Source organism: Mauremys mutica, chromosome 6 (genome assembly GCF_020497125.1).
Source record: "Mauremys mutica isolate MM-2020 ecotype Southern chromosome 6, ASM2049712v1, whole genome shotgun sequence".
NCBI classification, from domain to species: domain Eukaryota; kingdom Metazoa; phylum Chordata; order Testudines; family Geoemydidae; genus Mauremys; species Mauremys mutica.
The window spans coordinates 25,809,180-25,836,072 of NC_059077.1; the positions used below are offsets into that span (position 1 = coordinate 25,809,180).

Below are 26,893 nucleotides of genomic sequence, written 5' to 3' on the forward strand. Positions count from 1 at the left end.
GCTCTGTATTCTCTGGATAAAATGACCAGACTTCTGTGCCATATAAGAAAGGAACAGATTGACCCAGAAACCGGACACTGAAAAAAAATAGGGTTTTGGAAGCACAGAGAGTAATTTCACGATAGAGTGAGAATCTATGGAAAACGGCTTAAAACCTTTCTAAGGTTCCCTGATCCCTAATCTCTAGTGCCTCTTGGGTCCCAACTACAATCATTCCCAGCCACGTGCCTTCCACACACTGTTGCATTAACAATCAACATCAACTAAAATAAATGCTGGATTTTTCCATGTGTGACCTGAAGCTGAAAGATAGAGCCACACTGTGTGTTTCATTGCTCCTCACAATTGCAGAACTTGCTGTGTACCAAGTACCATGGAAGCTTTGTAAACAGTATAGAAAATGACTTAAAACTGTACATAATATAAACTGGAATTAGCCATTCAAGTCTTTCAGCTTTTCTGGTAACTGACCTTCCATTCTATTCTGCTTATATTGGGTATAAATCAGGGACCACAAAATGGAAAAAAAGAAAAGAGAGGCCTGTCCTGTGTATAAATCAGTCCTACTGGTGGGATTATGAATCCCACATAGAACTGTAAATCAAAGTGCTGGCAAAGGAGGAAGGGCTGACACCTTTAGTACTACATATTCCTGCTGAAGCTCCCTTCTTGCTCTTCTGCCACTGTGAAGGTCCCACACTCTTGGATTTGATGCAGACATGAGATGCAGGAGGGGAAGCTTGACTTTTCAGTGTACTCATCAATACTGAACTGAAAAATGGAATACCTCAGTGTCACCTGGGGGGGCGGGGAGGAGGGGTTGTTTGGACAGCAGGATCATAGAACCATAGGGTTAGAAGGGACCGCAAGGGTCATCTAGTCTAACCGCCAGGCAAGATGCGGAATTTGTGGATGGTCTTTAGAAACTGAGAATGCACTGGCTGAAACAAAAGCTGTCTCTTCACCTTAATCACTGAGAACATGTCAGTCTACCATTAATTTTTAAAAATCTATTGTCCTTTATCTCAAAGATTTTGTTTAAATTTGCTGCTCATGAAAGTGCAAAACTAACAGCAATGACCACCACTACACTAGACGTAGTACAGATGGGTGTTGTGTTGTGTAGGTTTTTACTTACATCTCTGCCCATATCAGGGCCGGCTCCAGGCACCAGCGAAGGAAGCAGGTGCTTGGGGCAGCCAATAGAAAGGGGGGCGGCATGTCTGGGTCTTCGGCGGCAATGCAGCGGTGGGTCCCTCAGTCCCTCTCTTCCTCTTTGACCTGCCGCCGAAGTGCCGCCAATTGGCTGTTTGTTTGTTTTCTTCACCACTTGGGGCGGCAAAAAAGCTGGAGCCAGCTCTGGCCCATGTGTCTCTGGTAACCTGCAACATCCTCCTAATACAGTACTGGTGCTCTCCTCCCAAGCAGGGATTTCCAGTAGCACTTTCCAGGGCCAGTCCCACAGATGTCAAAGCCTGACATTTAAATGTAGTCCTCTGTTAATAATTCATGAGACCACAGATTCATTAGTATATTGCTGAATTAGAGAAGGGACGGTACTGGCCATGTTTAGTTTGTCTCTTTGTGTTGAGGCCTTAAATATTCCACGGTGATAATGATGTTGATCAGTGAACAGATGGGATAGGAAGAGGTCATCAGTTGCTAACATCTGTTTTGAGAGGTCTGTTTATTGGATTATTGGATTTTTCTTTATGAAGCTTGGTAAGTGAATTCAGTCTATCTGGCCTTTCTTGCCTCGGTGTGCTGCTGGACCTCTTTTTCACTCCTGCTGTTTATATTGTGGTAGAGCATAAGGGTCCCTATCGGGAACAGGCCCCACTGTGCAAGCACTGCCCCATATAGCTGACAATCTGGGTAGCTAGTGAGGATTGGTATAAATTGTTGCATAACTTGTCCCTCTTTAGCATCGTGATGGTGATGAGTTAGATACTGCTGGCATAACTCAGGGCCCCTGGATAATGCAAAGTCCCCTGGGAGGGGTGCCCAGAAGAGTCTGGCTAAGCAGCCAAAGGAGAAAGCAGTGGAACTTTCATTCCCTAGTGTGGCCTTTGCAAGAGATGGATCCTGTGGAATTCCAGTCACAGTTTTAACGTTTTCCTGCCCCAGTGGGAGCCATGTGGGGAAGGAAACAGTGCATACGCCGTTTGGGACAGTCTCGTGTTGGAAGGACGCAATGCAGACTCTGCTCACTGTCTCCATGGGAGAATTTCCCTGTGGCACAGCAGGCCTTCATAAAGCCTGATGTTTTACTAGCGGTTTTCCCCAGGCCACAAACTCATAGAGAGCTGACATGTAATTTGGACTCCCCCCCTGGGTGGAATCCTTTGGGTGAAACACTTTGAAATCAATGCAAGCTTTACCACTGACTTCACTGGGGCCAGGATTTCATCCCGTCTCAGAGATATGTTCCTCTGAAAAACATCTGCATCCAAGTGCACAGACCACTGAGTCTTGGTCTGAGCTACAAACTTAGGTTGGTATAACTATGTTGCTCACACCCTTGAGTGATACCGTTGTATTGTCCTAACCCCCAGTGCAGACAGCGCTATGTTGACAGGAGGGCTTCTCCCATTGACATAGCTACCATTTGTCAAGGAGGTGGCGTAATTATGCGGCTGGGAGAAGCTGCAGCGCTGTTAGTGTAGACAAGCCTTGAGAGTGAACACCTGGAAGCGCTACACTGCTACATCATATATATTTCCCAGATGACTCCATAGTCTATCAGAAAACTCATATCCTTATGATTAAGAAACAAAAGTAGAATCTAACAGTTAGAGAACCCTACTGGAACCCATGACGTCTGGGTTCCATCTGTGACTTTGCCATTCACTGGTTGTCTCAGTTTCCCCATCTATAAAATAGGCCTTGTACTATTCACCTCCATCATGGTGCTGCTATGATTATTAGTGATAAGTGGGGAGAGAGCCTCAAAGTATAGGTTTCCTAGTGATAGCCGTGTTAGTCTCTATCAGCAAAAAGAATGAGGAGTACTTGTGGCACCTTAGAGACTGACAAATTTATTTGGGCATAAGCTTTCGTGGGCTAAAACCTACTTCATCAGATGCATGCAGTGGATATATATATCTTCCTCCTGTATTTTCCACTGTATGTATCCTATGAAGTGGGTTTTAGCCAACAAAAGCTTATGCCCAAATAAATTTGCTAGTCTCTAAGGGTATGTCTACACTACCCGTCGGATTAGCAGGCAGCGATCGATCCAGTGGGGATCGATTTATCACGTCTAAATCGACCCCCCAAGCCCTCTCCCATTGACTCCTGTACTCCAGCACCACGAGAGGTGCGAGCAGAGTCAACAGGGGAGCGGCAGCAGTTGATTTACCGTGGTGAAGACACCACAGTAAGTTGATCTAAGTACGTTATTCACGTAGCTGAAGTTGCGTAACTTAGATCGACACCCCCAGCCCTCCCAGTGTAGACCAGGGCTAAGGTGCCACAAGTACTCCTCGTTCCCACTCTTATCCAGCCCCCCTTTACCATGGTTGACAGCTGTTTGTGAGAGATGAAGGGGAATAATTAGCATTGCAAGAACAGCTGCTCACACAGCTGGCTGGCAGGGGAGGCATTTTGTAGGGTAATTGTCTCTCTTCACCTGGAAGTGGAATTCATCCTGTCCCTGAGGAGATGTGTCCACATGGGTTCTGTCTTTAACCTGTCCTCTGGTTGGGTGCGTCATACTTTGTGCTATGAATAGTGTAATCAGGCCATCACTTGGTACATTAAAAACTGGGCTTGACGAAACACTTATAAATGTACAATAGGGAACAATTCTGCACTATCAGGGAGAGGGACAAAATGACCTAATAGACTTTTTTCCATCTCTGACTTCTGTGATCCAAAGGTTATATTCCAGGTTGTATAGCACAGTGGTCTTCTTGTTTGTGTAACAGGACAAAACAATTAATCAACTCTGGTTGAAATGACTGGCTGAATTGAAGTTTATCATGTGTTAAATCTCTACAGAAGTTCTTTTCCTGCTGTTTTTTACACACTGAATGAATGTAAGATAGGAAATCAAGCTCTGAGTTTGAACTGCACTCATGCCAGGACCCCACTGAGGTTTTGCAGTGCCCTGTGCAGTAGATTAAATATTTCTGCATGATGCTCCTCTCCCTTTTTTAAAAAAGGGTTCCTCTTGTCAGCAGCAGGTTTGCCAAACTTTGCTCAGTCACCCCAGATAATGCAACCGCTCCCAGCTTGTCAGTTCTGACTCTGTTTCTTACTCACTCTTGTGCATGTTTCTTGTCTAAGTGATCCAATCTGTAATCTGAGGTAAATCACTCTGAAAATACTCACTTGGAGCTCCCTCTCTATATATACCCCACCTCCAGGAGTATGTTTGAAGGTACTCAAGTGTAAATTTGTTCTCCTTCACCATTTTGTAGCACTTTACCCCTTTAAAACACTGCAGAAACATAAGGAATGTACTTACACTCACACACGGCGCATGTGTTGATCTGAGCCTTGTTAACTTATATTTACAATTTATTCTTGTAGACTAGGGGGGAAATTATTTAAATAAACAATAATACAATTTAAAATGAAGAAAAATATCTGAGTTAACTGGTACTTTATACACTTTTAAGTATTAAACACTGACTGAGAAGGAAATTAAAAAATCCCTCCTTCTATGACAGTTTTGATATTGTTACCTCAGGGCACCTTTCTGTACTGTAGACATCATATGCCAGTGTGGTGGAAATGGTGATTAGAAAACCCATATGTTGGTAATATGGATCCCCTGCAGTGCAGACAGAACAGTTAACAACTACATGTTGGTTAATAAGCTTAGATGCTGCTGCTTAACACATTCAGCACTTAACATACTGTCCCCAAACTCTGAATGAACAAAGCAGCACTTAAGATAATTGAGGATAAACAAATCAGCATGTTTGTAATGTAAACAATTGGGTGACACATGGAGATTCTGAAATACACATTCGTGAGAACAACAAAGAGGGTAGGCAAAACCCAGTCATCGGGTGAATGGTTATACTGTAAAAAAATATCATGTGAGTTGTTATTTGGTTAGTTCTGATTTCTACCATTTTTAAATCATCTTTATGATACAGTGTAAAATCAATGCTGAAATCAACCACTTAGCCTAAAATCTGCTTTGTAGTTTTGCAGATTGAGAGAATTCTGTTTACTTGAGAAAGCAAATTGCATTTGTTTGTAACAACAAGCAAGCAGCCCGCTAAATCCTCTTGGATTAACTGGTATGGTATGACATTCTGGCTCTGAGTTTAGGTGAATGCAGCAGTGGAATCTGCGATGAGGCTTCCTGTATTAACAGCGGTACCTGCACTGCAAGCCAAGCTGATTCATACGTGTGCCTTTGCCCTCTTGGATTTAAAGGTCGTCATTGTGAAGAAGGTGAGAGGACACCAGATGTGTTTTATTTCTGACTTACATGTTAGTCCTTGTTCAATACATTTTTTCAGTAGGATAAGACCACTTTGGATGTCATTGAACTGTCAGAAAACAGCCCCGATTTGTTCCTTCTCCTGAAAAGCACATGCATATGCTGGTAAGATAGTGATAAATGCCTTGTGTGTATGTTATGTTGTTTATTTTTATGGGCTAGAGTGCATCTTGCATGGATAAGCAGGTGAGACTCCACATTCACTTTGACCACTGCATGTGGATAGGGGAACGGTTGCAGTCCTTGTGCACTTAAGTTCAGAGCACAGGGATTGCTCCTTCTTCATACTGCCTGCTGGGCAAGCAATTCTAAGGGCTTGGGAGAAAACAGGGCCACGTTTCTGATGTTTCTCTATGCCTGACCAATAGAGCTGGGCTGTCTGAGGAAGGAAGTTCAGCAGCATGTTTATCCTGTGTGCCTGAATGCTGCAGAATGAATGGCAGGGCGTCTAGCGTGACAGTAGATTTAAATGCATAATGAAGAAAGCTGTCTGAAATTGGTTAGTGAGTTAGTCAGTTTCTTACCTTAGAGCCTAAGGTGACCTACTTATTTTTTCTGGACTTCCAGCATTTATCCTGGCCATACCTCAGTTCAATGAGTCGTTGAGGTCATTTGCTACAACACCCTGGCCATTGGAACCACAGAACTACCTTTCCTTCATGGAGTTTGAGATGACATTTCGTCCAGATTCAGAGAATGGGGTCCTCTTGTACAGCTATGACACAGACAGCAAGGACTTCCTGTCTATTAACATGGTGGCCAGCTATGTGGAGTTTAGGTTTGACTGTGGTTCAGGAACAGCCATTATCAGGTAAATGTTATTTGTAATAGTTTTTCAAACAATGCCACAAGGAAGATATAGGAAAGGAATAGCCATGTTGGAGAGGCTACTGGTTTCTGTAGTTATGTATTCACTCTCCAACAAAATCCTGCAACTGCAGATGTTATTCTTATCCATATAGAGAAAATACTTTAAAAATATTAACCCCCTTGCCCCAGTAATATTATCACAAGAAATTAAGGAATATTATATAATGAAACTGTAGATATTTTACAGTAATCTTTAGCAATTGCCTAATATGTAGCAATAATATATGCAAAGATGTGAGTAATATAGTATATTGCCTGTGGCCATTATATATTGTATGTTTCCTGTGTTCATAAGAAATGTGAGTCATACTGGAGGCTGTAAAATACACTGATTTTCACTGTGGGAGGGCCTGAGTGCATACATTCAGATAACATCTTGCAGTCTCTATCATAGACTATCAGGATTGGAAGGAACCTCAGGAGGTCATCTAGTCCAACCTGCTACTCAAAGCAGGACCCATCCCCAGACAGATTTTTGCCCTAGATCCCAAAGTGGCCCCCTTAAGGATTGAACTCATAACCCTGGGTTTAGCAGGCCAATATGCAAACCACTGAGCTATCCCTCCCCCATATTGTCTATATGTAATCCATACCACAGATACATATTGAAAGAAATTATGATTTTTTTTTACCCCAAATAGCATTTTTACTGCTTAAAAACACTTTGGGCCAAATTCTAACTCAGATAGATGGATGCACTTCCCATCAGGAGTTGTACGTGTGTATATGAGAGTGGAATTTGGCTTTTTACGTTTAAAAAAAAAAGGAGAGGGAGAAAGAAATTAATATTTGAATTTCAAATAAATTGAGGAAAAATACAAGTTGTTATGATTGCTGAAAAAAGGAAAATTGGTCAACCTGATGGTAAGCTTACTTGAAAACAATCAAAGCTAACCCAAAGAGTGATATCATACAATACAGAGTAATAACAAAGAGTAATAACATACAAATAACTGTGTTAAAAGGTTTGCAGGTTACAAAGTGAAGCACTCAAAGTAGGAATTTAGATTGTCCATGCTACCTTAGTTCTGTCACCTTGTGTGTATGCAGTTTTGATAGTCTTTGATTATATGATCACCTATTATTTTTTTCCCAAGGGATTCCTCCCTCATTCAGTGCACAGAATGGACAGGACATAGGGAATAGGCAGCTGTTCAATAAACGTGATTACTTAAACGTGATTTATTCAATGAGCAGTCCCTGCCTTATTTATTACACACCATCCAAAGCCTGTAACAAATATAGAATTACTCATTTCATCATGGTACTTTCTTGGGCACTCATCATTATAGTATCTGAGTGCCACACAAACAATGATCTCTCTCCAGCATAAACTAGGAGAACATTAGTATCTCAATGATACAGATTCGCTATACAACCCTGATGGGGATCAGGAATCAAGTCCTGTGAAAAATATAGTATGTGAGCATGTAAGTAAAGACTGTATCATAAATGCACATGTTAGAGCATCTAAAAAAATGGTTTCAAGAATCTTTTATAATGGCAAGTGTTGGGCAACCTAAATGTAGGGATTGCTACCAGCTTCAGTCTCGGATGGCGCTATTCCTCCGTAGATCTCAAAGATGAGGTAAGCAGCATTATACCTATTTTATTGATGGTGAAATAGGCTCAGAGAGTTCATAGGTGACTTGCCCAAAGTCACACATGCAGTCAGTGCCAAAGCTGGGGATATGACTCATGTCTCCTGGCTACGTTGGCCATTGCACCATGCTGAAATGAGCTGCATGTAAATGTTATCATTATAATTAGGGATAGATGAGCTCATTGCCACTTGGATGATGAGAGTTTAAAAGTTCATCTTGAAGGTGATTGAGTGTTGTGCTTTGCTTAGGTGACATGGTGAGCAAAGAAGCAGAATGCAGGCAGATAGCAACAGAGGGTGTAAAAGGAGGAGACAAAAAAATTGAATAGAAGATTAGGTACAGGCTACCACTGTGTCAGCCTATCCTGTACCAGGATCCACTGTGCCCATGAGACTTCATGTGGGCACAGATATTCACATTCCTGGATCTTAATGCAGGATCAGGAACCTAGAAATGAGGGGAAGTGAGTCTATCCCTAACACATAGACAAAGATTCAATATAACTAGAAAAACAATTTTAAAAAATGACTCATCCTTGAGGAAAAAAGGGTTTAAATTATTTCCAAAAGGGGTCACAAACTTGTACTAGTTTTGCAAACCCTGTGAATCCAAAAAATAAATGTGCAGTTCTGAAAATCTCAAACTCTGCAAGGTTCACTCATCCCTAATTAAAATTACAGTTTACAAAAGCAGGAGGGTTGGCATGATGATGACTTTTTCTGCAAAGGACAGAGAATACATATATTGCATCTTATTAAGTAGTCAGATTCATCTGGTTTCTTTATTACATATTGATTTATCCAAGGCATTAAACCCTATTACCCACTGATTTATCCAAGGTGATTAAACCCTAATGGTCACTAAACAAGGAAAGGACAAAGGATGAATGACATTGCTTGGTAATGCTTTTTGGAGGGTTTGATATCAGAAGAACATTGGCAGAAATGAGGTCCAAAGGCTTTGAGATATGGTTTGGATTTGAACTGCTTTAACCTAAACTAGTAAAAATGACATTTCAAAGTAAAGGGAATGTCTATAGGATTTCATTAATTGTAACATCTGTGGGGACGTGGTTTCTATCCACTCTGCAGACTGTTTTTCTGTCCCAGATTAGTGCCGGGTTAATAAAGATTATCTGAACAGTTTTAAAATGTTTCCTGTGAGACTGGTGGTCACTTGGCATAACAAGAGGAAACTATGGTTCTTATTCAGAATCTCATTACATAATTAGGGTCATAATTTGTTTACGGCCCCTAATGTACAACATGCAGTTAAAAAATAAATAAATAAAATAAAATAAAGGATTTCACTGTGATGGCCTGCATCAAAAGAGCTTATCCAAATTTAATGGATAAGCAAACACAAAATGAAAGGTTTCAGAGTAGCAGCCGTGTTAGTCTGTATCCGTAAAAAGAACAGGAGTACTTGTGGCACCTTAGAAACTAACAAATTTATATGAGCATAAGCTTTCGTGGGCTACAGCCCACTTCATCAGATATGTTCCATTTGATGCATCTGTTGAAGTGGGCTGTAGCTCACGAAAGCTTATGCTCAAATAAATGTGTTAGTCTCTAAGGTCCCACAAGTACTCCTGTTCTTTTTACAAACACAAAATGTTTCTGTCTCACAAGGAAACAAAGGCTTTGGGGAGCTTCTGCCTTAGGTAGATTTCTGTATCTCCAGCTTCTGTCATTGGGAGTTGGGGATGTATATCTGAGACTTTTTCCTCATATATTTAAATCTAAGTAACTGCAGAAATTGAATAGAAAGTTTAGCTCTCAGATAGTTAAATGTGCACTGGTTGCTTAAAGTGGTTTTTACAACTAAAACGCTTTTAGTTTAGTATGGGAACACTGACACATATTCCTTCACTGCCAGTGTTTAGAAATGGTGCCTTCTGTTAAGCCTCATATACATTGAGTTTTTGTGCAGTCATATTTTTCCCCTTTATTTTATTTAATGCTAATAGGTAAAGATACTCAGTAATTTGTTTCTGTTGAAGGAAGGGTCATGGACATTATCTTCAAAAGGCTAGCTGGTAAAGACAAATGTTTGAAAGTATCAAAAAGATGCAAGTGTAGACTTCCTATAGGTTTTTATGTTTGTGGTTTTTGGTTTAAACAGGAGTGAAGAACCTGTCATTCTGGGCCAGTGGCATGAACTCAGAGTGTCTCGCACTGCAAAGAATGCTATTTTGCAGATTGATAAACAAAAGCCAGTAGAAGGAATGGCAGAGGTAAGATGCATATAACGTATATTCTCATATATAAAGCAATTTGTTCATAAAATGACCTAACTTCTCATCCAAACATTAACAAAAATGAGATCTTCAGATAAACCAGTCCCTGCTCTCCAAATCCTATAAGAGTTTATTGAAGCACATATATGGGGAAGCCTCTTCTTTAGCTTTGAGTTGGGAAGGAGAGCCCAGGACATAACTGGGAGCATCTCTCTTCCTCCTCTTGACCCAGGTGTGTGTGCTTCGACCTGCGTTTCTTGTTTCATACATGAGGTTCATTTCTTCCTGTTCTTCAATTTATCGGTCGTAGCTGTACCTATTACAAAACACCAGCATGTGCATTTTTCAACCCACTAGCACCTATAAGCACAAGTGTTCGAATTTACACTCTGAAAAGCTTTTTCTCCAAATAAGCTGAGACTCAAGAGGGTTGAAAAATGGCTTGCTTATTTTCTTCATGCAGAAATATTTGACTTTTCACTGAAAATCTGAAATCCAAAAGTTTTCAGGAGCAGGGCCGCCCGGGGGGTGGGGGGTGGGGCAAGTGGGGCAATTTGCCCCAGACCCCGGGCCCCGCAGGGGCCCCCACGAGAGTTTTTTGGGGCCCCTAGAGTGGGGTCCTTCACTCGCTCCGTGGGCCCCGGAAAACTCTCACGGGTCCCAGGTCCCCAGAGCTTCTTCCGCTCCGGGTCTTTGGAGGCAATTCGGCAGTGGGGGGTCCTTCCATTCCGGGACCCGCCGCTGAAGTGCCCCAAAGACCCACAGCGGAGAGGTCCTCCTGCACCGGGACCCGCTGCTGAAATGCCAGGACTTTGACGGTGAATCCTCTGGGCAGCCCTGTTCAGGAGAAAAGTCTTCAGGTTTTCAGGCAAACTAGCATTTTTATCTGGAAAGCAGACACTTTTCATGCAAAATTTCATTTAATTGGAAATCCAGTTTTCCCTCAAAAACAGGTTCAGTGGAAATTTTTTTGACCAATCTATTGGGTTTTAGTTAAATAATCAGGTTTAATTATTATTTACTAATTAAGGGTTGTTAGTTAAAAATTGGTACAGCACAATACAGAAATAAAGGCTATGGTTACCAAACTGAGATGGAGACTGGAAAAGTGACTTCAGCTTGATTTACCCCTAACTAATTTCCAAAAACTCTCGTCCTTCTATACTTGTTCAAGACCGAAAATAATTCCTTTCCCATAACTGATTTATCTGAGGAGTTCCTTTTATGGTATTTCAGCTTACCTAATTAATGAGCTAATAATAGCTGTAGTTTTTGTCATTTTATGGTATTTTAGCTTATTTAATCAATTAGCTAAAGATATTTCTAACTACATCCTTATTATAGGAAACACCTGTGACAACAAGTAATTCCTAATAAGCTAAAAACATCTTTCAGTGAGTTACTATTGTACTGAATATTGAAGACTTTTGTAATAACAAGTATCCCTCATTAATAAATCAAAAGTTGTCTTTTCCTTGGTATTTTGACACATTCTCAACAGGTCAGGGTAAAAATATTACACACTTTTCCTTATTTGGTCACATTATAAAGTTTAACCAAACATCCAAACTCCTTAGAATCATAGACACAAAGCTCTAGAATTATAGATACAAAGCACTTTGGTTCATGCACAAAGGATCATAGCATTTTATATATAAATTAGGGCTGTCAAGCGATTAAAAAAATTAATGGCAATTAATCACATGATTAATAAAATTAATCGTGCGATTAATCGCACTCTTAAACAATAATTAAAATACCATTTAAATATTTTGGATGTTTTTTACATTTTCAAATATATTGATTTCAATCACAATACAGAATACAATGTGTACAGTCCTCACTTTATATTTATTCTTTATTACAAATATTTGCACTGTAAAAAACAAAAGAAATACTATTTTTCAATTCACCTAATACAAGTACTGTAGTGCAATCTCTTTATCATGCAAGTTGAACTTACAAATGTAGAATTATGTAAAAAATAGCTGCATTCAAAAATAAAACAATGTCAAATTTTAGACCCTGCAAGTCCACTCAATCCTACTTCTTGTTCAGCCAATCACTCAGACAAACAAGTTTGTTTACATTTGCAAAAGATAATGCTGCCCACTTCTTGTTTACAATGTCACCGAATGTGAGAATAAGCATTCTCATGGCACTGTAGTAGCTGACATTGCAAGATATCTACGGGGCTGTAAATGTAAAGAAACTTGTTTGTCTTAGCGATTGGCTGAACAAGAAGTAGAGCTGAGTGGACTTGCAGGCTCTGAAGTTTTACATCGTTTTGTTTTTGAGTGCAGTTGTGTAACAAAAAAAATCTACATTTGTAAATTGCACTTTCAGGACAAAGAGATTGCACTACAGTACTTGTATGAGGTGAATTGAAAAACACTATTTCTTTTGTTTATCATTTTTACAGTGCAAATATTTGTAATAAAAAATAATATACACTTTGATTTCACTTACAACACAAAATACAATATATATGAAAATGTAGAAAAACATCCAAAATATTTAATAAATTTCAATTGGTAGTCTATTGTTTAATAGTGCGATTAAAATTGCGATGAATAGCGATTCATTTTTTTAATAGCGATTCATTTTTTGAGTTAATCACACAAGTTAACTGCGATTAATTGACAGCCCTAATGTAAATCTGGGACTACAAAGAATTAGGGGTAATCTGGTTCATCTGCTATCAAGCCCTAGATGAGATTCCTCCAACAATAATGAACAAAGGAGAAGAAGGTGGTTTCTAGTTTTTTCCCTCTAGCTGAGCATTGTGCTTGAGCTGTAGAGAGAGGTTGGCTTTGAAGCTGCCAACTAAGAACTCCTGCAGAACTGGAATTACACAGTTAGCATGTCCTTACCTTTAGAGTCCTTCCAATTCATACAAAAAGGTTAACCAGAACTCCAGTGTAGTCTGAGTGACTGCTTCAGCTTCCAGCACCCAGTTCAGACATATGATATTTCTTCCTTTTACCTGTTTCCTTTATTACAGCTTTGCTTTTTTCAAATACTGCAAGCGTTTGACTCTTCTCTGTTTAGTGTTCATTTTAACTCTGAGGGCCTGGTTCTGATTTCACTGTTACCAGTATCACACCAGTGTGACTGCAGTGGAGTTATTCCCACTTCACACAGATGTGATCAAGAGATCAGAATTAGAACTGGCTAAAAAAAGGAAAGAGAAGAAATTCAATATCATTTTAATGCTCTTCCCCTCCCGCTCCCCTCCAGTTTTTATCAAAATGTTGAAACATTTGAAATTTTTCAGACAGCTCTAAATAGAACCAGGCCCAGCCACTTAGTACAGGGTCCACATTGTCCCTTCCATGTTAGCATGAAGATGTAAGGATATGTTGCATACTGTACAGAAATATTGTGTCACCCAGGGCTCTCAGCCTTCTAAAAATATAAAGCAAGCTAGCTTGAAGATACAAGCGTAGTTGCAGCTGATCTAACAAAAATGGATTCTGACTTTTGTGACAGGGAGCTTTTACACAGATTAAGTGCAACACTGACATATTTATCGGTGGAGTCCCTAATTACGATAACCTGAAGAAGAACTCTGGGATACTGAAGCCCTTCAGTGGAAGTATTCAGAAGGTACATGTTTTGAAATAAACTAACTCTGTGCATTCACTTCATATCTTCAAAATCCCTGACACTTGGACATCAAGGGTGAAATCCTGGCCCTACTGAAGTTAATGGCAAAACTCCTGATAGGCCAAGATTTCATCCCTAGACCTTAGCAACCCTTCACAAGGTGCCTGCTTAAAAATATGTTTAATAATCAAGAACACCATTTTCTTCCTAATGCTATTGACATATTACTGGTAAGTGTTGTTGCTGTTTTTTATTTACCTTCCATGGTGTACAGATCAGTGAACCACAGACATGCTGGGCCAAACTCAGATGTGTGAAGTTGATGTCCAAATTAGACTCATTTACACCTATATGTAAATAAGTGAGCATAAGGGGAGTCTAAAGAATGCTCAGTGATGGACAAGGTATATACATATAAATGGTTGGTGTAACTTATATGCTAGTGAGCCAGGAGAAGGCTCAAGTCAAAGTATGGTGAAGACTAACATAACTTAGTGTAATGTAACTTACACACTCTTACAGCCTTCCATTAGTTGCTTTTCTTGCTACTCTCCTTGCTTGTGGCCTCTTAGTGCGTGAGCTGCACCAACCTACTCACTCTTTCCTCGGTTAGTGGTCAAAATTCAGAAGTGATGTTTAATGGAGTAGGTGTAAGCAGACTAAATTGGTATAATATACACAATGAGGGGCCAGAAAAAAATATAAGTTACTCCAGCACTGGCTTCCTCTAGAGTTTTTTAGAATAATTTAGCCACTCCTCTGACTTTAGCCCAGAATCCTGAGAGTTAAATCTGAGTAACTCCATAGAATTAAATAACAAATCAATGTACCCCATAGTAAATGGATTAAAAACTGGTTAATTGATAGATCCTGAAAAAGTGGTTGTAAATGGGGATTTGTCATACAATAGGGGTGTTTTTAGTGTCACTACTCTTCAATATCTTTATTGATATGGAAAAGGATACAAAATCATTGCTAGCAAAATTTGCAGTTGACACAAAAATTGATTGAATGGTAAGTAATGATGAGGACATGTCATTAGAGAGTCCTATTTTGATTACTTGGTAAGATGAGCTTGTTAGAATAAGGTGCATTTTCATTCAGCCAGACATAAGGCCATACATCTAGGGGCAAAGAATGTGGGTCACTCTTCCAAGATGGGGGACATGGAATGCAGTGACACTGAAAAGGACTTAAAGGTAATGGGAAATAATTGACTGAGCACATGAGTGGTGGGTATCATAGGCTGGGAATATAGGCACAGCCTCCCCAAACAGCCTGATGTGGCTCCACCCACGCTCCACCCCTAGGCCCCTTCTTGCAGTTCCTACCTGGAAAACGTTACTTAGGGATGGTGGATTCTCCACCACTTGCAGTCAAGACTGGATATCTTTCTAGAAGGTATGCTATAATTCAAACAGAAATTATGAACTTGACGCAGAAATTATTGGTGACATTCTACAGCCTGTGTTATGGAGGGGGTCAGATCAGAAGATAATACTGGTTCCTTTTGGGGTTAAAATCTGTGAAACTATTAATGTAAATGGACTTTTGCCATATTTACACTGATGTAACCAAGATCAGAATATGGCACCTTGTGCATAAATTCATTATATATTAAATGAGGTTGTACAAACCGCAATATTTTTTCTTAGAGAGCTCAAAATGCAGACACGTTTTTGAAGAATCCTATAGTTTCACAGATATCTTCAACTGAAAAGCTCTCAACATTTTAAGAAGTAACAAATTGGACCTTTCACCCATTCCTAGTTGTGAGTTCTCCAGACAAACATACTAGAAGTAGGCAGTGCTAGATACACTGCTCTGCATAACTTTCCCGTTATGTTCTCCAAGATATGTCTGTGACTATCATACATACAATATGATGGGGGCTAATTTAGCTACAATGAGTCAGGAAAAAGATCTTGGAGTCATCGTGGATAGTTCTCTGAAGATGTCCACGCAGTGTGCAGAGGTGGTCAAAAAAGCAAACAGGATGTTAGGAATCATTATAAAGGGGATAGAGAATAAGACTGAGAATATAGTATTGCCCTTATATAAATCCATGGTACGCCCACATCTCGAATACTGTGTACAGATGTGGTCTCCTCACCTCAAAAAAGATATTCTAGAACTAGAAAAAGTTCAGAAAAGGGCAACTAAAATGATTAGGGGTTTGGAGAGGGTCCCATACGAGGAAAGATTAAAGAGGCTAGGACTCTTCAGCTTGGAAAAGAGAAGACTAAGGGGGGATATGATAGAGGTATATAAAATCATGAGTGATGTTGAGAAAGTGGATAAGGAAAAGTTATTTACTTATTCCCATAATACAAGAACTAGGGGTCACCAAATGAAATTAATAGGCAGCAGGTTTAAAACAAATAAGAAGTTCTTCACGCAGCACACAGTCAACTTGTGGAACTCCTTACCTGAGGAGGTTGTGAAGGCTAGGACTATAACAATGTTTAAAAGGGAACTGGATAAATTCATGGTGGCTAAGTCCATAAATGGCTATTAGCTAGGATGGGCAAGAATGGTGTCCCTAGCCTCTGTTCGTCAGAGGATGGAGATGGATGGCAGGAGAGAGATCACTTGATCATTGCCTGTTAGGTTCACTCCCTCTGGGGCACCTGGCATTGGCCACTGTTGGTAGACAGATACTGGGCTAGATGGACCTTTGGTCTGACCCGGTACGGCCGTTCTTATGTTCTTATGTTCTTATGACAGGTAGGACCCCTTGGGAAGACACCTGATGTGCTGAGATACCACTGAGTCTACCTGTTCTGCCAGCATGGGCCTCCTTTAACCTGTCTTGCTGAGCCACCTCTAACACACATGCAAGCAGGGCCACACCCAGCTGCAGATCAGCTCTGGGAAGACTCAGCTTAAGGGACTTGCTTCAATACTCCGATGTCCACCTCCCTTGGAGTACAGACCCAAAGATATACTATGGAATTTGCCCCCTCCCTCAATGTGGAGAGATGTGTGCACACTTCTTTCCCCGCCCCCAGTTAGAAATCACATAAACTGAGTTATATTGTAAACCAGAAATAATTATTTTAACTATAACAGGTGTATTTTAAGTAGTTAAGGAGGTAGCAGACAGAACAAGGCAGATTACTAAGAAAATAAAACAGAGCATGCAAATTAAGCTTAATACACTAAAGAAACTGGTTACATGTAAGTTCTCACCCTAAATGTGGTTCTAATAATCTTCTTCACAGGCCATATGCCCTTCCAGACCGGGTCCAGTTCTTTCCCCCAGTTCAGTCTTAGTTGTTTCCAGCAGTCATCTTCGGTGGGGTAGCAGGGGAGAACTCTGGATTACCTCACTTCCCACTCTTAAATAGGATTTGCATAAAGTGGGAGTCCTTTGTTTCCTAGTTTGACACACACACCCCCAGATTCTCATGGAAAAGTACAGAATTCAAGATGGGTTCCAGTGTCAGGTGACATGATCACCTGCGGCTGTACGGCCTCTGTAGCCATTCTTCACAGGCTGACCCACACGTTCACAGGAAGACTAAGCTCTTTTACAGTCCATTGTCTCTCGCTGATGGGCTATCTGCACTGTCGGGCTTTTTCATTGTTGTAATTGAAGTGTTAGCAGGGGGTGTCTCCCAAAGTAACATATTTGAAATATAGATACATAGTCAATGTTCCTAATTTCAGATACAGAAATGATACGTGCATACAAATAGGATAATCACATTCAGTAAATCATAACCTTCCCAATGAGATCTCACATGAGCCATCTTGCATAAAGTATATCTGTTATGTTATATTCATATTGTAAGCATATTTTCATAAAGAATATGGAATGACACATCACAGTCCTCCTATCATAGGATGAAATTGACTTCTTCAACAAAGCTCATATTATATTTTAGTTCTGGCTCACCGGGGCAGCTCCAGGCAGCTGCGCAGCAAGCGCGTGCCTGGGGCGGCAAGCCGGGGGGGCGTGCCGGTTGTCGTGAGGGTGGCAGTCAGGCGGCCTTTGGTGGCGTTTGTGCCGGAGGTCCGCCAGTCCCACAGCTTCAGCGGCAATTTGGCAGCGGGTATGCCAAAGGCGAGGGACCAGTAGATCACCTGCAGAAACACCACTGAATCCATGGGACCGGCGGCCCTCCCACAGAAACACCGCCGAAGGCTGCCTGACTGCCGTACTTGGGGCGGCAAAAAACATAGAGCTGCCCCTGTGGCTCACAGCTGAGCTACAAAACAATGCACCAAAGTTCAAACAAAAGGCTGGTAAATGTCAGGCAGCTTTTATCTGACTGGGTCATTAAATTGCTTTGTGTTTCAAGGAAAAACAAAAAAAAACTTTTATTCCCCCACCTCAGGATAAACAACTAATTGTTTTGAAAGGCTTAGCTCTGAAAACTCATTGATGACAATAAACAGATGTTAGATGAAGTTTTCAAAACAATGTTTTTCTCTGGAGCCATTCAGGGAAGTTCTGATGCTAAGTATTGAGTAATAAAGCAAAAAATGTGTTTCTGAAGGGGTGGCATCTGAATTTGGAGATTGCTGCATCATTTTCTCTTCTCTTTTAAACCAAGATTATATTGAATGACCGGACAATTGATGTGAAGCAGGATTTCGCTTCTGGAGTCAATGTGGAGAACGCTGTCCATCCCTGTGTGAATTCGCCATGTGCTAATGGGGGAAGCTGCATGCCCAAAAAGGACAGTTATGAATGTGATTGCCCTTTGGGCTTTGATGGGCAGCACTGCCAAAAAGGTAACAATGAGGTTTTTTTCAAGCTTTAAATATAGAATTCTTCCAAAAATAATGGAAAGATTTAGTACATCTCTCCGAATAGAAACCGTAGGGGCTTGCACTTCTTCTGCCTTACTGCACATTCCACCTACTCATAGCAGCATCCGTTCTGTCATTTAGGAACATAATTGCTATCTCAGAACAGAGCAATGATCCAGAGATGGTACCATGGCCTCTGGTCACCAACAGTAGTAAGTGCTGAATGCTTCAGAGAATGCCATAAAACTCCCTAATTATGCAGCACTATATGAAGGGGGAATTCCAGCCTCTCTCCTCCAGCTGGTGATTATCTTACACCCTGAATCATGAGGATTGATAGCTTTTGTAATTTTATCCTCGCTATGTTAACAACAAATGCTGTTCTTATTCACATCAAGGTCTAATCCCTTTTTTAGCCTCTGACTACCCTGTAATTTCACAGTAGGCACAATTTCTACCTCAGCAAAACATTGGAGACCACCAAGGATTTCTTTCCAAAACAAAGAGTTTTGTTCTCCTCTACTCAAAGAGACAATACTGTATTTCAAACCAGTAGGTTTATGAAAGAGAGTAAAGATTGCATAAATATGGTAAACATGCACACACTATTAATCCACTAGATGGGGTTGTTTCCCTTCTGTCAAGTATTATCTTGGGAGACTCACTAGGGAAATGATTGTGCTACACCAGCATGCTAACTTAGAAGGAAGTTAAAATCTCACTCTTTAGTTTATCACAAACAGTTTTTCAGATGAAAAGCATGTGTTTCAGTTAAGTCATGATGAAACAATAAGCTTTTCTTCTCAAAAAAAGAAATTTAGCACAACAAATACATTTTATTAAAAATTAAAAAATGCAAACTGCCCTACATTGATGATAATGTGATTTAACTAAAGATTGAGCATCATTAATTCCAGAGTCTTTGGTTTGTCATTTTATTGTCTAGGTATTTACAGGGTGCTAGTAGAAAAGCCTTACATGCACAGCTATGTGTACTGCAGTACCAAAATCTACAGCATGAGTTAAGGGCCAGTCAATGAATTAGAGATAGTCTTGTCAACTTCCTTCCAGTGCCCTGAACGTTGTTTCACAAACATACTAGATTAACATTCAAATTTGTTTTAACCAAATTTCTGTAGTGACATTTTAAGAGCACCTCTCAGATCAAGAGGTGATTATGTTTAAAAAGCATCTTTTTCAATGAGACTTAGGCTCGTCTGTTTTTAACCAAGATGGTTTAAGTGCGAGTACATAAGACACATACTTTGATGTCTTAACTGGATGAGGAATCAGTCATTTTCTGCTGAAATCATTGTTGTATGTTTTCTGTCTAAGCTGTGATGAGTGGTAATGGTAATTAATATTTAACAGTAAGAAGTACCAAAAAAGCTAGCCATTCTTTTTCCCTTTGTGTGAAATTCAATCTTGTGCTGAAGTCTGCGCATGTCTGATACATCACTTAAGACCTTAAAATAATATTTGATGCATCCCTCTGCAGAGGGATGAATTTCACCCTTTTCACATTTTAAGTAGATAAAACTAAATTATTTCCTAAAGACAATAGAAACAGGATACTCTACCTTCTAAGTTTGTTGCTCTCATCATACCACCACTTTATCTAGAGATACACTGCAAAAATGAAGCAGGGAAAGCTCAGTGAAGGGAAGACCTGCTTAAAACAGGACAGACTATTGAAATCAAGATTTTAAAACCACTGAAAAATAAAATCTGCATGTTCTTGTTTTGTTTTACGCTGACTCGCTGCAGAGTGTGGGAATTACTGCTTTAACAGTAAGTACTGCAAATGGCGTGAAAACTGCTCTGTCTCTGTATGTCTGTGCCTACTCAGTCAAGGTGATAGCTGGATTTACACTGCAGTCTGCATGTAAGCCAAAAATACCCTCCAAGGTTATACAGTAATTCTCCAGCACCTTGTCCTGTTAGTGTTTTTAAATGTGACTTCAGAACTCCTGGAGAGTGCCACGCTGACCGTGATAGAAACAGAAGTGAAGTCCTGTATTCCAGAAAAAAAGGCTCAGCACCAGTTGACCGAGCGCTTTGTAGAATCCTGCACTGCTGCTCCCTATGTGTTTCAACCTGACCCTAGAGGATTACTTAGGAGTCAGAGGGAAAGCCCAAATCAACAGACACTTAATTGTTGCAATGCCTCATATTACAGTGCCTAACTTTTAGGTGCCTACCTATCCGGTGGAATCCACAAACTCTGAGTTAAACTCATAGGCTCTGTTCAGTGAATGGGGAAAGATAGGCACCTCAGGATGAGATCCAAAAAAGTCAGCATGCCAGGCAGAGAGATGCATAAACTAGCCAGTGGGAGATACTGAGGCGAGTGATTGTATCCTAAGCCCCACCCCTCTCAAGGAGTTAGGCACTTAAATCCAGGCTGGAGGGAAGTGCTTATCTCTGCTTGGGATCCAAAGCCAGGAGCCCCTGTCCTGGAGTCAGACACCTAAGCTGTTTCTAGCCAGTATGGTGGCAGAGCACACCTAACTCCACACAAGACAGCTGGGGGCAAGACATACCCTTGCATAACCTTTAGCCCAGCAGTTAAAGCACTCACCTGGGATGTAGAAGACTCCAGTTCAATTCCCCACTCCCCCTGATGAGGAGAAGGGATTTGGATGTGGGTTTCTCAACCTCAGTCAGTATAACCACTGGGCTAGAGAGTCAGTCTCTCTCTTTTGGGCCCATTTTATTATTTATCCATAGTGGGACAGCTTCAACAAGAGAGATGGAGAGAGACCCACATCAGAGTATCTCAGAGTCCAGCAGTTAGGGTACCAAGGGGATTTAGGCATTTCCAGGGTTATGTAGCAGTTTAACAGGGGTTTTGGGGATCTCCGTGATGCCTAAATTTTGGACTTGGGTGTCTAACTCCCACTTTAGTTGCCTTAGTCCTTCTTGTAGCTCAGTGCTCACTATGCCCATTCAGGCCGGGGCCTCACTGCCATGACTGTTATAAAGGATTTCAGTGAGAGGAGTAGTTTGGGCACCTGCCTGCTGGGAAACCATTTAGATAGTGACACGTTTTGGTTACTGCTAACCTAGATAGGGTTCAGACTGACAATCCAGCTCAGTCAGATTCAATAGCAAAGGAAGAGCATACCAAAGACTCAGCACTAATAAAGACAAAAGGCTAGATTGTGTCTCTTTGGGTATGTCTATGCTGCAATTAGACACCCACTGCTGGCCCATGCCAGCTGACTCAGGCTTGAAGGGCTCAGGCTAAAAGGCTGTTTAATTGCTATGTAGACATTTGGTCCTGGGCTGCAGCCAAGCGCTGGGACTCTCCCAGCTCACAGAGTCCTAGAGCCCAGGCTTCAGCCTGAGCCCAAATATCTACCTCACAATTAAACAGCCCTTGAGCCCAAGTCAGATGGCATAGGCCAGCCGTGGGTTTTCAATTGCAGCGTAGCCATACCCGTAGGCATTGCTCTGAGTAGGGAAGTGAAACTGCTCAGGTGTGTTCCCGCAAGGGCAATACATGGTGCACAAATGGAGCTACTCCCATGAGCCTCTAGGCAGCAAGGACTCTGCCATCCCCAGTCTGTGTGCAGCAGGAGGAGGTTCCTTGAATCCTTGCACTATCTCACTCACCCACACTAGGGTCAGAGATCATCTGGCCTACAGCTTTTCCATTCATGCAGTGAATGCCAGGCCCAATTATAATATAGTTTCTTTTGAAACCTGAGAAAGATTTCAGTCTTTCAGTAGCATTGCACAACACATGGTTTCCTCTTCAGACACATTGGACACTTTTCCTAATTTCATTACCGATGCAAAAGCCATTTGTTACCTTCTATCAGAGGGGTAGCCGTGTTAGTCTGGATCTGTAAAAGCAGCAAAGAATCCTGTGGCACCTTATAGACTAACAGACGTTGCCTTCTGAAATTCCTAGTCTGCCTTGGCATTGATACGTAAATGCCTTATTGCTGCTGGTGGCTTTCAGTGTGCACAAATTATGACAACTTTGTATTAACAAACAGTAGTGACTAGAAGCCCAAAGCAACAGTGCGACCCCATTGTGCTAGGCACTCTACAAACACAAGTGAGAGACAATCCCTGTACTGACAGGCTTCCCTGACAAGCTGTGGCAGAAGAGGCTACAGCATTCAAACAGAAGGTTGAAATCTAGGGTATGGAGGGATTAAGGCCCTATGGGATTAAGGCAAAGATTTATGATCCTGCTTACCTTTAAGTGGATTAGGACCTAAGGGACTTGATCAAGATCACATAGGAAGTCTGTGGCAGAGTTGGGAATTTAATCCAGGTTTCCTGTCTCCCATTCTAGTGACTTAACCACAAACCTCCACCTGACTAGTGCTCACTTTCATGTTGCTGTGCTATAGAAATGGGGGGTGGGGGAGGGCTGTTATCACAGAGTAGCTTTTTCAGCCATCTAAAAGGTGTTTCAATTAATAAAATTTTAAATTTTAAAAATATTGTAATTGTTTCCATCAGTGAAATAAAAGAATTGAGGTTTTTTTACTGCTCATTCTGCCAAACCCTTTCCACACTTGTCCTCTGAATGGAACATACACTTATAGCAAAGCATTTGAAAAGTCCATTAAAACCATCTAGAGAAGGAGGAATTAATACTAACTGCTAGCAGATGGATGAAATGAAATTAGCTATTTTATGAATCCATAAACTGTATTATTAAGGAAATGATCAATTGTGAGAGCACTGCAGCAAATTGCAGGACATTCACACAAAAATTGCGGCCACAGTGGAGACTTGCTCTACTGTTCTTCCCCACAAATGCTCTGTATGCTCAGTGCTCAAGCTCAGTCACTCTTCTGCTGGCTTCAGTCTGAGAATATTGTCCAGATTATTGCAAAAGAAGCTCTTTTCCCCAAACAAGGGAAAATGACTAGTCCAAACCAACAACTATGTATATTGTTCACCTTCCCTTACTTATGGACCGCTAGATATTGCAATAATCACAGCCTAGAAAGAAATGGAATGTTACGTAAATCTCAGGATAGAAATCTAGCTAGTGAAAACTGAGCAGAAAAGCATGGCTTGCTCTTATGGAAGCAGATGTGAATTAGCAAACAATGTCAGTCATTGGCCATTTTTGTTCTTAGGCAGGTGCAGGCAGGTTTGATCTGTCTTCTAAGCCTGCAGTGAAACTTCCGGAGAGGCCCTAAAGCCTCTTGCCGCTTGAAAGGATAGAAGGTAGGAGAGCTAGTCTTGGGACCATTGAAACCATGAGCCAGCTTCTCTGTTGCCTTCAATGAGACAGGCTAATTTACACCAGCTGAGTTTCTGGCCCACTGCCCCTGTGCAAAGGCTGCTGCCTGCAGTGCCTCCCAGAGCATTTGGAACCACACTTGCAACAGCAGCCTCCTGCTCTTCCCCTGCCGTTATCTGTACTGGGAGTGGCCAAGGAAGCATAGGTGCTGACTCCATGGGTGCTCTGGGGCTGGAGCACCCATGGAAAAAAAATAGTGGGTGATCAGCGACTCCCCCTCACCCCCCCCCAGCGCCGCCCGCCCACCGGCAGCCCTGCCAATCAGTTCCTCCACCACCCTCCCAGCACTTCCCACCCATCATGATCAGCTGTTCAGTGCCTTGGGGAAGGGGTGGCGTGGGGGGCAGGGCCTGGGGCAGAGCAGAGAGTCAAGCACCCCGCGGGAACTGAGGAAGTTGGGCCTATGCAAGGAAGGACACTCCTCAGGAGCAACTGCCATGGTGCCGAGATGGGCAAAGTCAGGCTGGAGGGTGGCCAGAAGTACAGGAAGAAACAGGGCCCCAGAGGAAGAGGTTGGAAGGGGAAAAGTGAGAGCTCTAAACCTACCCCTCCTGCTGCTGCCCCTTCTCCCCCAGCAGACTAGAGCCCACTCAGGAACAGTGCTGGGCCAGAGACCACTTACAACACACGGTCTGTTGAGAACACTAAATTAGGAACCCAATTTTGTTTCTTCAATAAAAAACAAGAGTTGAAAGGGAAGGGTGGTTGAGCCACAGATTTCTGCTGACTGGGTATCTGGGCTCAGAGGGGGGTAGAGGAGGAGTCTGTGAACACTGGGTAAAAGAAACGAAAAATAGATGTTAGCACCGTTTTACCTCTTTCTTAGTGTGTCCATTTTTCAGCTAGGAATGACTTGCCACAGTGGGAGGATAAACTGAATATGAAAAGAAAGCCAGAGGCAGAGAGAATGGGGCTGGGGTGGCAGGAATGAGGGCGTGGACAAGATTTAGAGGCCTGGCTTGACTCTTTCCACACCCTTGGGTGCAAAACAGCTCTACTATTTTGCTCAGCAATGTATCTGGGCTGTCAGTTTGGCTTAGTGTCAGTGAGTCGTGGCTGTAAATGGAGTAAAGAAACTAAAGCAGGGAAGCAGTCCGTTCACTGTATTTTCCTGCCAACTAGCTGAAAGTCTTTGATTTTTCCTTCATTTTTTCAGCTGTTACAGAAGCCATTGAAATCCCACAGTTCATTGGCCGTAGTTACCTCACATATGATAACCCGGATATCCTCAAAAGGTAATTCACCAACCCTGACCCTAAATGATTCTGCTTTTCTTGTACCATTAAACTATAAAAGAGGTTGTGTAAGTAGGTCCAATTGTACCATCAGTTTAGTCCTGCTAAGCCATGGCTGCCACATGGAATATGTTTCTTAATTTTAGAAAAACAAACTTTTTATCATACGTCTATCCCCCCATCACTATCATCTGAGCACCACTCAGTCTTTAATGGGTTTATCCTCGTAACACCTCCATGAGGTAGACTAGTCCCTGTTTTACAGATGAAGACCTGAGAGACAGAGCATTAGGTTCACAAAAGGACTTAAGTGCCTAACTGCTCCTTTAGGCACCTAAATCCCAGAATCAGGTCCAACTGGGATTCACAAAATCTCCACTAAGCTGTCCCTGAACCATGTAGTGCCTAAACTTGCTCAGTGTCTAAGTCTTTGCGGTAAACGTTCCATAGGTACCTATATTTCTACTTCTAAATATGCACCTTGCCACCCCATGCCAGGTGTCCAAGCCCCCAAGCAGTACACAAAGTGGGAGAAGATAGCTAATGCCTTGCCTAACTCACTTGCAGGGCATGCCATGGTAAGCGTGCTCAAAGCTTGCCTACCGGATCAGGCCTGTATAGGCAAAACAAATGTGGAATCTCTATGACATGCCATCACCAAGGAAAGTCACCATATGATCTATTGCTGTTACCATTCCCTCCCTCCCTGCCTCTGTGTTTGTAATCATCAAGTCACTCATGAACATGGGGCCGGAGCCTGTCAACACATGGTACTGGTATCCAGGAGGAGCAGCCACTCCTGCTCCAGGCCATGGTGGTCACTGACAGCGTCAATCACTCTCACCTAGGCCAGTCCTGGGAGATGGGGTTGAAGCTGTCAGCGACCAGCATGGCCTGAAATGGGGAGTGGGGTTATCTCCTCCTGGAGCTCTGGCCCGGGGTGTGATTTCAGGGGGGTCAAGGAGAATTTGGACCCCTGGAAACTCTTGAATTTCTTTTGAAGGTTAAAATGTAAATATCAGTCTATTTCAGGAGCATTTGTTGTGATTATTTCCTATGCCACCCAGTTGAGCTCCCCCCACACACCTCCATATGCTCCCAATCACCTGGCAATTCCCCCCACATACACCCCCCCTCCAATCACCTATCAGTACCCCCATCTTTAAATGACCTGGCAACACACCTACCCAGCAGGTCCCCATCCCCTCAACAGCACTCTGTTCTGTGTTGCAGTGAGTCCCTGCCCCCAGTCCCATATCCCTGGGGCTGTGGAGGGGCCTGATCCCTTGACCCCATCTGACATCCCAGACACAAAGGGGCAGGCAGGTAGAGCTACTCTCCAAAGAGCAGCCACTTCATGGCCCCTGCCTGCAGTAAGAGGGCCCCATGGCAGGGATTACATGGGGGTTTCCATGCCCCGCCCCCAGCTCACCTGGGTCAGCGCTTCCAGACAAAGGCAGCCTGGTGCGTGTGTGGGGGTGGGGAGGAGTCAGCATGCAGCACCCTACACACACCACTCAAGCTGCAGTGACTGGTAGCACCATGGGCCAATCATCACTGTCCTGTGCAGGTTTGGCCCTGTGAAGTATACTGGGGTGGTGGTTGGGGGGGGGTGCCCACTTGGCGCACCAGCTGCAGCCCATCCTCTGTGCTCAGATCTGTTCCCTGGGATTGGGGGCAGGGAGGGGGCAGGCAGGAAAGTGTCCCCCTGGCTGTACTTAATAGCCCCCTGGGTCTGGCCCTGGCGCCCTGCTTCCCAGAATCCTGGAAAGACCAGGACTGCCTGGGATTATGGCCGGGGCGGAGGGTGGGGGAGAGGAGATTTCCCCCACG

General features: G+C 42.3%; 1 protein-coding gene across 4 annotated transcripts in view; it reads left to right on the top strand.

The window, feature by feature from the left end:
• The window catches only part of EGFLAM (EGF like, fibronectin type III and laminin G domains), a 132,988-nt gene that overhangs the window by 92,648 nt on the left and 13,447 nt on the right, over positions 1–26,893 (top strand). For 3 of the 4 annotated variants that reach the window (XM_045020510.1, XM_045020513.1, XM_045020514.1), the window contains 7 exons: positions 5,290–5,415; positions 6,032–6,275; positions 10,063–10,174; positions 13,670–13,786; positions 18,349–18,529; positions 20,315–20,338; positions 24,982–25,060. In XM_045020510.1, the coding sequence (XP_044876445.1) occupies positions 5,290–5,415; positions 6,032–6,275; positions 10,063–10,174; positions 13,670–13,786; positions 18,349–18,529; positions 20,315–20,338; positions 24,982–25,060 (883 nt within the window). The remainder of the gene's footprint in view (positions 1–5,289; positions 5,416–6,031; positions 6,276–10,062; positions 10,175–13,669; positions 13,787–18,348; positions 18,530–20,314; positions 20,339–24,981; positions 25,061–26,893) is intronic. The other variant, XM_045020512.1, reaches the window with a different exon arrangement.